We start from the raw sequence: 11133 nt of genomic DNA, 5'->3' as shown, positions 1-11133 counted from the left end.
ATGAGGGATACATGTATCCCTAGGAATTAGTACATATTTTTTTGTATTCTTTGGGTAAATACCCAGTCGTGCAATTGCTGGATCCTAAGGTAGTTCTATTTTTAACTTTTTGAGGAACCTCCATACTGTTTTCTAGAGTGGCTGGCACCAGTGTGCACTCCCACCAAGAGTCTAAGAGGCTTCCCTTTTCTCCGCATCCTCACCAACACCTGTTGTTTCTTGTGTTGCTGATTTTAGTCATTCTGACAGGAGTGAGGTGATATCTCATTGTAGTTTTCATTTGTATTTCCCTGATGATGAGAGATATTGAAAGTATTTTCATGTGTCTGCTGGTCAGGTGTATGTCTTCTTTGGAAAAATGTTCATGTCCTCTGTCCAATTTTTAAAATCAGATTATTTGGGGGGGTTGAGTTTTATAAGTTATTTCTATATTTTGGATACTAACCCTTTATCAGATATGTCATTCTCAAATATTTTCTCTCATTCTGCAGGTTGCCTTTCAGTTTTGTTGACTGTTTCCTTTGCTGTGCAGAAGCCTTTATTTTGACGAAATCCCAGTAGTTTATTTTTCACCTTTGTTTCCCTTGCCTCAGGAGACATATCTAGTAAGAAGTTATTGCAACCATGAATGGATAAAGAAGATGCCATATATATATAGTATGTATATATGTGTGTATATATATGCTACATTTTATAAAACTTGATAAAAAATAGATGTCAAGCTGTACAGTTACCAGAAGTACACAGTTATCAAAAATGCACACACTTCACTTGGCATCTCCAGCACCTTCAGCTTTCTGTGTCTAGTCTGTTTTGGCATCTCCATTTTCTGCAGGGTTACTCCCATATTTGCCAGTATCAGCTTTTCCTCTTTTTCCTCTGGGAATCTTTTCTCCCTTCTTTACAGGGGCCTTTTTAGGTTTGGGCTCTGGATTTGGAGGAATAGGTTTAGCAGATAACTTTGCAGATCTTCTCTGTGGCTTATCCTTCACCTTGGCTTTATTTCCTTTAACATCCCCTTCAGCCTTTCTCTTGGGCATAGTGGTGACAGTGGTGGGACATAGGCACTGGACACATGAAGTGGTGTGTGAGCTTTGGCCAGTCTGGGGGTCATTCTTGCCCCCACTTCTTCACACTGCTCTTTTATGTACATATGAATATAATGGAGTATATAGAAAGAATAGAATATATAATAGAATATTACTCAGCCATAAAAAAGAATGAAATCTTAAAAAAAAAAAAGAATGAAATCTTGCCATTTGTAACGATGTGGATGGAGCTAGAGACTATTATGCTAAGTGAAATAAGTCAGCAGAGAAAGACAAATACCATATGATTTCACTCATATGTGGAGTTTAAGAAACAAAAGAAATGATCAAGAGGAAAGAGATACAAACCAAGAAACAGACTCTTGGCTATAGAGAACAAAATGATGGTTACCAGAGGGGAGATTGGGGGGGGATTGATTAAATATGTGATGGGGACTAAGAAGGGCATTTGTTGTAATGAGCACCAGATGTTGTAGATAAGTGTTGAATCACTAAATTGTGCACCTGAAAATAATATTACACTGTGTTAAGTAACTTGAATCTAAATAAAAACATTAAAAAAATAAATAAATACCATTTAAATAGATTTTTAAAAGTCATGAGGAACTACCTGACTAACCAGTGCTCACTGAGAGGAAAGAACATGTGCAACGGAGTGAAGAGAACACACATAATGAGTTTGAAGTTCAGAGAGAGAGAACCAAGAGGTGCAGATTCTGAAGGAAGTTTCTGAACTGTACAATTCTGTGATATAACCATGATCTCAAAGCTTATTTTCAAAGGCAAAGATGGTAGTTGGTCACTAGCCACACATGGATTCAACATTTCATGTTGGTATCTGTATAGCTCTAAGTCCAGTTTTTATCAGAACTTTTGCTGACCTGACACCAAACTGGCATTGCTGTTACCAGGAGCATTATTCTATACTAGGGGTCAGCTAACCTGTACTGTAAAGGCTAAATAGTAAACATTTTAGGCTTTGAAGGCTCTATGATCACTGTCACAACTCTTCAAAGCTGTCATTAATAGCAGCCATGGATAAAATGTAAATGGTTGAGTGCAGCTGTGTTCCAATAAAACTCAAAAACAAGTGGCAGGCCAGATTTGGCCCCAATGCATACTTTGCTGAGCTCTGTTCAATCCTATCCATCCAATGGTTAATATGGATACCTTACAGTGGGGGAACAGGTATAAATACAGCATCCCTGCCAGCGTGGTGAGATGGTGTTTAGGTCAGAACTTAGAGTTTAATGAATTATCCCTCCACGGGTGCTACATCTTCCAACGTGAGAAGAAACATAATCCTCTGATCCAGGCTATAGGAATCTTTATAGTGGAATTATTACCAAGGAACACTACCTCCATTGCTGCAAGTTAGAGATGAGGACTTGAGGGAAGTAAACAGTAAAAAGAGTTTAAAGGAGACTTCTCAGTTATTTTTGGATGTCTCCTCTTTGAATAAATATTTATCCAAGATCATCATCCCTCCTTCAGCAACAGTGAAATACAGAAGCCCTTTATACTGTCACTGCTGCCCCTGACTCTGCTTACAACATTTAATGTGACTTCTTAACATGCAGTAGTATTTTACCATATGCTTTGTTGCACCCAAAGACCTGTGCATATGTTCCTCCACACTTTGCTGGTGAGTCCGCTGGAGAAACTGTTCACTAAAGAAGATTTCCAGTCCCTTCCCTGCAGATGAAAATCCAGTGTATCATGTTGAAGATGCTGGTCCTATAAGTTGCCAGATAAAAGTTCTAGGCAGGAAGGCACATGAATCAGGAAAGTAGGCCACCCTTTCAGCGTGTGTGTGTGTGTGTGTGTCCACATGCACGGGGTTGGTGGTACTTACAGACAAGACAGAGCACAGTCACTCACTTTAAAAATGAGGATGAAAACAATGTGTTCAAAGATCCCCAAAGCTATCTTAAAACAAGTCTGAATGGCTGGCAGAATAAAACCTACTTTTGTTTCCAAACAGATTCAAACTTATAAGTACATAGGCAATGAAGGTGTAGACAGAGCTTGTAGATTGGCCTCAGAAAGACATCCTGGGTTCTGAAAGCATTGATAAATCCAATCTTGATCCAGCCTCTCTCCCAGCCCTTTATGGTTTTTAAAATATATTTATTAAACAGGCCTAGTGAGGGGAAAATATTCTCTCTGAATCTTATTATGTTGACTTGTTTATATCTTCCTTCCTTCAGTCAGAACAAACAATGCCTATGACTTCTTACCACCTAGGATAGTATTTTGCATAGAGTAGGCACTTAGCAAATATTTGTTGAATGAAAGAACAATAATCACATCAATTATTTGAAGTAGATGCTATAATTATCCCTTAGCATAGGTTAAAAAAACGAAGCTAATGATCTTGTCCAAGAACACAACTCATCAGTGCTGGAGCTGGTTTAGCTGGTGCTTGTAAACATTACATAGCATTTGTTCTATGTTAATCCAAACCATCCTTTCCACTTCATCCTGAATTTTACCTGGATCTGACCACCTCAGCACATGACATAGCTAACCTTTCACTCACTCGATCTGGCTGGCAAGTTACCAATGGAATAACTTGTAATCGTTGGTTTTCTCCCATCGGCCTACTGTTTGGAAATGTTGGTGGCTGACGGGAGAAAATCAATGTTTGATAGAAATGAATGGTCCTGTCCACAGCATTGCTCCAAGTTTATTGCCTCCAAGTTTATTCCTATTTTGGTATCATCTTTTCTTAGATTATCCAGTTACCCAGAATTGAACTAATGCTCAACATATTAAGTTTGTTCAATACATGAGTAAATCAGTAAGCAATTCTTTGATTTACAAAAGATTTGTTAATATACAAAGAAAAATACTGAAGTCTAAGGAAGTTAAGTACTTATTATTTAACTTATTATGTACTCACTGAGTTTTTCTTTACTCTTTTAATACAATGTTATAGTCAGAACCACAACCACATAAGAGTTAACTTAAGAAAAAACAGCCAGGGAGGAGCCTCTGTTTCCAAGTGATTAATCTTTTCTTTAACCTATTTTACATAACCCTCAGAGCAGAGAAACTTTATCAAAGGATTAAAAGTTATATAAACAAAGATCCCTTTATTTATAACTCTGATTCTCTGCAGGGCAGGAAGTTCCAGCTTACATGTGTGCAGAGCGTTACACATATTGGTTACTCAATGTGTACTTTTAAAAAACTCTGATGCTCTTACACAAGTGTAGAAGCAGCAGTGAATGGAGATGATGGTGAATGCTAAGGTAAAGGGAGTTCATTGGCTTGGGTTGTTGTGAGTTGCATTTCAGTTATTTTTGCTTAGAAAAAATACAAGGCCAATTTAATACTCGGAAATATAAGACTCTTTGGGTTTTCTAATTATCTTGTCTATAATTTCCTGGTAGTGACAAGAATTCTGTGTAAAGCAGGATCATGTAATTATAATAATATTGCTTGTTCACACACAAACATATGGATATATACTTGCATTTTTTCTAAATATGCAGTTATAAGTGATTTGGAGCATTTGAAGTGAATCTAAATGATTCTGGATAATACTGCTTTCCTCTTGTTTTGCCCATGGTCTGAAAGACTTCTTTTTGTTTATCTGGTTCCTCCAAACCCATCCTTCTAGTTCTGATCAAGCTCCATGTTCTCCATATCCCTGTCTCTCTCCCATGAAATCCTAGAGCATTAGCTGTCTATATTATACACATACAACACACACACACACACACACAGGTGTTTTCTTTAAAAATTCAAAAGTGAGAGTTATATTTTTAATAAAGCCAAATAACACAAATAGTATAAAAAGAAAAAGTCAATTTGGTACATATCTTTTTACATTTCTCTTTATATCACATAAAATATACATATGTCATATATAATTATACATATTTATATACAAATGTTCCCCCTACTTTTATTCACATGAATGGAATCATCATTATATATGTGACTTACCTTTTTGCTGTATTCATTCAACTGTGTACCATGAACATTCCTCTAGTCCCACACATATATCTAAATCATTCTTGGCCTGTATCTCCTTAGAAACATTTCCATTTCTAGAGAACAGATTTCCAAAAGGGAAATTACAGAAACATTGCACACTGCAATTCACAACTTACCATTTTTATACCTAATTTGATTAAATATTATAAATTTCCATAATTTTTAAAATTTATTATATTAATAAATGAGAATATTGTGTTGTGCTAAGTTGCATTTCCTTAGCTACTAGTGAGATTTGACATTCTTTTACAAAAAGCTTTTTATAAATTTTTTGGGCCATTGCATTTCCTCTTTTATGAACCCCAGCTCATACCCATGTTTGTCTCTTTTCTTGTCAATTTGTAAGAGTTCTTTTTTCACATTAGAGATATAAACCTCTGCCTCTTGTATATATTTCAAATCTTTCCTCTATCTCTTTCTCTTTCTTTCTTTCTTTCTTCTTTTTTTTTTTTACCTTACTTATGGTAATTTTTGGCCTTTGTGTAATTTGCATCATTATGAAGTCAACTCTAAATTTTTTCCATTATTTCTTGGGTTTTCTTTTTCTTTTTGGAAGAGTTTTTTCCTGATCCTAACACTCCTACTTTTAAAAAATATTTTCATTTTTTACATTAAATCTTCAATCTATTGCTCTTTTCATTTTTGAACATGACATTAGGGAGGGCTAAGAGTCTATTTTCTTTCCAGAAGGAGATCTAATTATATCAATATCATTTATTACACAAGATATATTTTTTCCTGATGAACTATTATTGAAGTATTTATCTTTTTTTAAATGTTTATTTTTGAGACAGAGGAAGACAGAGCACAAGTGGGGGAGGGGCAGAGAGAGAGGGAGACACAGAATCTGAAACAGGCTGCAGGCTCTGAGCTGTCAGCACAGAGCCTGATGCTGGGCTCAAACCCATGAACCGTGAGATCATGACCTGAGCTGAAGTCGGACACCTAACCGACTGAGCCACCCAGGAGTCCCTGAAGTATTTATCATATATTACACTTTCAATTTTACTGGATCTAGTCATGGATTCAGTCTGTGCCAGAGACTTGTTTGCCTGCTTTTTTGCTCATGACTTACTCTTTGAATCATATTAATGCTACAGAAGATTTTAGCATCTCCTATGGAAGGTGCCTACCATCCTTTTCAATTTCAGGGCAAAGACATTGTTTTGCCCAACCTCAAGCTTAGTGAGCATGATTTTAGAGGTTTGCTCAGAGTGCTTTATATTTGTCCTCTACAGTTTGGAGGATTCAGAGACTGGTCTGATTCCTGCTAAAAAGTCTAGAAGGCAAAGAGCAGAGGTGGATCGTCTTGCCAGGAGGTGGAAGGAAGCAAGGGCTACATTTGAAAAGGAGCAACATCCTAGTCAAGGGTGGGTCAACTGGTTTGGGTCTGTCAAGTCTGGCTAATTGGATTATATGGAGCAATGATGAGACCTGAGTAGAGAGGCTAAAAGTGTGTCCTACAGGTAAAAATTTGAAGGAGAACTTGTGTGTGACTAGTCAGAGGAAGTGCATTTACCCCACCAAAGATACTGCACATTAGAGATCACATATGAAGGGTACCATCTCCAAAGACCCACAGAAATGGCCGGGAGAGTCTGTTTTAAATTGCTCTCTAGGCCAGAGAAAGAAAAAATGACATTACCTGCCTCTTTAACTTCCCACACCAAGTTTCAACTCCGGAGGACACAGAAGCAGCCTTGCTTCACTCTGTGGGAAGAGCTGGAGTGGGGCTAGGGAGAGAGGCCAGAAGAAGCTAGAGCAGAGCATGAACAAACCACCTGAACCCTTTTTCCCACCTGGAAGATTTGGATATGTTGTAGTGGGAGGAAAGAAGCTTCAGTTTAAATGAAGTTCAGAGTCATTTTTGTGAGACTAATGTGACCAGAGGGCTTTTATTTTTCTTTTGAAAGTCAACAGAAAGTAGTGCAACCTGAAATTCCACTTAGTATCAGGAGAAGAACAGGTCCCATAAAATACATTTTATAGTCAGTGGATGGAGAAGAATAAGGCTTATTCTCTGATGTTATAAAGACCATTTGTTCAAGGGATTTGTACTTGTGATCAATTTCTAATGTAAATACTAGGGTGGATTATTTAAATTTTAAAGTCTTTTTTCAACAACACATCCCTTTCAGTAAACATTGGCCTTCTTCTCAGAAAGACACCAGGATTATATATTTGCCTGCTTTCAACCTTCCCTTTACTTCAGTATACTGTTGCTAGTTCCTCTACTGAAGTATTTTCTACACATACATAACATTTTACCATTTAACCTAAAGACATCTTTATGAATCATGAGAATAGATTTAGCTTTACAAGTATGTCATCAATTCCACAGGATAGGGATTGGTAAGGACAGTTGAAGCATGTGACTCAAACTTGGGGCATGTTATAAAGGGAGTTGTTTTCTAAGTGGAATTATTATTTATAATAATGATGATAATTTCAGAGATTTATATAGTATTTTAAGTCTTCAAAATAGCCATTTATTTTGTAAAAGACAGGATATAAATAGAATTGTATGTCCTATACTGAAATGAGGACAGAATGTAGAAAATGTCTCAAGAGTTACAGGGGTACCTGGCTGGCTCAGTCAGTAGAACATGAAATGCTTGATCCTGGGGTCATGTGTTCAAGCTCTGCATTGGGTGCAGACGTTACTTAAAAAAGTTACTTAATACAGCTATTCAAAGGCAGAACAGGATAAGATGAAGCTCAAGCTTGACAGCTTTTTAGTCATTTTGTCTAGCAACAGAGGCAGCAAGAGCTACCAATTATTGAAACTTATAATGTGTCAGGGTTTCTGACAAGTGCTTTACATCATTTGTCTCCTTTTTCATTACATGCCATGTGGATGTCTAATCTTTTCAGGATCCACCAAGAAGATTTATATATCCCTATTTGAGTCAATTCTAGAAAGCCTGACAAGATCTACCTAGATGGTCCCTTAGCAGTTCTGGAAAATCAGAGGTATTCAGGTTACTTGGGTTTAAAAATTAGAATTAATTCAGATATGGCAGTGGGAGCTTCGGTGCTACAAAATGTCATCTAATATGTGATGTAAATCGTATCATATTCGTAATCCAGGAAAAGAATGGGAGAATGTAGAATGGGTTCTATATTAGTTTGGTTCACCAACATTTTTGTCTTATAAATTATAAATATTTTTGTCAGTAATAATATATGACTTCATATACTTTATGAGAATATAATATGGAATCCAGCGATCACCAAACTGTATAACTTTTATTTACATTCTCAATGGAAAAACAGCTAATGAAATAGGACTGTGAAAAACCCATAGGAAATACCTCATTGTGAAGACATCCTGGTTTCCTTTCATATCCATATTCTTTTATTTATGTATGAATGTTATTTTTTCTTCATTTGCTAGTGACACATTGTGGTTTATGTACTCCTTTATGCTGTGAATCTTGACATTAAAGTCCAGCAAATGGGGCCAATTAGTAGGACTACTTACTATCTAAATTCAGTATGAACTACAATGTCAGAAATATATATTTGAGTAGTGAACAAATCTTTGATCTTGTTATCCCATCTTTTGCCATATTTACCTGACAGAATAAATTGTTTACATGCATAAGGAAAGGACAGAGGGTAGACTATGTTCCATGTTTCTGTTTTCCAGATGGGACCCTGATCATTTGCTAACCTCTTACATCAATATTGGATCTTAACTTCTTAATAATCTCATCTGTACATGGAACTCATAATTACGTTTTTGTGTATTTCTATCAGCTAAGTTAAGTTTTAAGTATTCATTCCTAGAAAAGGCTAAAAAGAAATGTGTGTAAGTGGTAATAATGCCTCAGCTTTTGTGAGGCAAAGTTCCAGATAAAAACTTGCAGGAAAATGTAACTGTATGTGTTATAACTATTTTTAGATATGTAAACATTTTGTCCTGATGCTTTCCTGTATTACAGTTGGAAAAACAATTTAGCTCAGATTACTGGTCACAGTGACTAAGCTCATTTGGTAGAGCCACGCATTATCCATTTTAGGTGATTCTGCTCTTAAATGCAAATATACCAAAAGGGCAGCGTGTACTAGAGATGTGTAGATGTAAAGGATGGTTAAGTACCTCAGCACATGATGTGCTAAAACAGCCACAGTCAAGTGTTCGTTAGATTGTTGTATGAGGATGTTCATGATGATGAACAAATGGGTCTTCTCTATATTCGAATAGGCTCTAGAAGACCAATCCTACACTCACAGCTTTTCTCAGTTATAGCTGTTAGGGTCTCCTAAGCATCCTGATTTGAGTTTACTGTTTTCTTATTTTTTACTTGGAAGTCTTAGAATCAAGGTGCAGCCAAACGTGAACAGAGTGAAGTTGTATCAGTATTTAATACCTCATGATCTGGTCAAGGCCGTATCCTGGAATTGAGCTAATAATAATCACAGCTCAAAGTTGCCAAATGTAGTATAGCCAGGTATAATTATATACTAAGTGATTTCCATGCATTATCTCTATCCTTTCATCTATACAGAATAGATTATCTTTTTCATATATTAATGAAGGAATTGAGGTTAAAGAAACTAAGAAATGTTTTCAAAGTTTCGAAAAGAACCAGGATCCTAACAAAGGTCAGCCTGATTCCAAAACCCACCCTTCCCACCACACCAGCAACCTCACTGTAGTAGCTTCCAGAGTCCTGATGAGTTTTTGTTTTTCAACATAATGATAGGACATCCTTCAAATGCTTGATTTTACTTTTCTATTATGGAAGTTGAACACACTTGGAGCAATATCTCTTGGGTATAGACATCTGCTAATTATAAACTCAAATTCAAAGAAAGCTCCAGAAACTGGCATTTAATGTCCTGGTCCTCAAAGAATTTGGTTCTGTTTCATAGCCTCTTTCCAGTTCCATTTTTGTAGGTGGGGGACTCTGGAAAAAAAGAGTCCCAAGGATTCAATCCTGTCTGAGGAACCCTGAGGAAGCTTCAGAGAAACAAATGGTTTCCATTGTCTTGCTCTTTTCCCTGCTTTGTCCTGTCAGCGTTCTCTACTCCACTGACCCAGGCTAACAACATTTAGGATCTTTAAAAAAAATCTTATTTATTTATTTACTTATTTTATTTGAGAGAGAGAGAGAGAGAAAGAGAGAATGAGAATGAGCAAGGGAGAGGGGTAGAGGGAGAGAGAGAGACAATCCCAAGTAGGCTCCATGCTGAGCAGGGCTCAGGGCTTGAGGCAGGGCTTAAAGCTGGCTCCTGTTGTGGGAGACAACCCTGATCTAAGCCAAAATCAAGAGGCTGTCACTCAAGTCACTGAGCTACTCAGGCTCCCCACATTTAGGATCTTTATAGCCAAAGTAGAATCGGTGCTTTAAACACTGATCATGCCTAACTCTGTGCAAGAAAATGGTTACAAATGAATGTAGGTCCCAAAGCCTGACCAGAGGAATTGTAAAATAACCAGGACCCTTTAAGTCTTTTCCTTCTATTCTTTCTACTTTTTACCCCTTGCAGCTTGAGCCTCCTGCCCACCTTTTTTTTCTTGACTTCAAGTGCTGATTCTATTCTCTGAGGGTTTGTTATTAGCTAATTAGTACTGTACTTCATCTAGGGTATTATTTGATAGTAAGGATTTCTCTGTCAAGAGATATTTGTCTTTTATTGAGGGACTTTTAAGCTAAAAAGCCTTTAAAATGCAAAGTAATAGATTTCAAATTGTAAAAAAATTATGGGGGTTAATTGGGGTAGGGGTTTTACTCAAGCAAGACCTGGTGCTTATTCAGGTGCTTATTCAGTTTTATCACACTTATATGTGTGTAGGGCCATAGGTTCCTGGCCCTCAGGTAAGCTCACACTAATCATTACAGAATTTCAGTTTCCCAGACCCCACATTCACATATTTATAGGATAAAATTAAATTGGAAAATAAAAGATGTTTTTTACCTATGTCTACAAGTTTTTGACAAAGTTAATTTCCCTTTTTACAGTGACTGTCCATGATTTCAATTTAAAAGTATTAAATTTATTAATATATGGTTTGTTATATATGTGGTGACATTTCTGGCTGCTTAAATTCCATCCTTTAAAGTTT

General features: G+C 36.6%; 1 protein-coding gene across 1 annotated transcript; it reads right to left on the bottom strand.

Annotated features, from left to right (window-relative positions):
* Positions 1–803: 803 nt before the first annotated feature.
* On the bottom strand, positions 804–1040 carry LOC124500954 (non-histone chromosomal protein HMG-17-like). The gene has a single exon (XM_047064820.1). It carries the CDS (start codon positions 1038–1040, stop codon positions 804–806), a length of 237 nt encoding a protein of 78 aa, XP_046920776.1.
* Between the last annotated feature and the right edge of the window lie 10093 nt (positions 1041–11133).

Source organism: Lynx rufus, unplaced genomic scaffold (assembly GCF_022079265.1).
Source record: "Lynx rufus isolate CCGP_SWC_20201006 ecotype Redwood Valley unplaced genomic scaffold, mLynRuf1.p SCAF_7, whole genome shotgun sequence".
In the NCBI taxonomy this organism is placed as follows: domain Eukaryota; kingdom Metazoa; phylum Chordata; class Mammalia; order Carnivora; family Felidae; genus Lynx; species Lynx rufus.
This window is presented reverse-complemented; position numbering and strand designations above follow the sequence as displayed.

Excerpts from the sequence above, each read along its gene's own strand:
- LOC124500954 (XM_047064820.1), bottom strand. The coding sequence starts at position 1,040 with ATGCCCAAGAGAAAGGCTGAAGGGGATGTTAAAGGAAATAAAGCCAAG.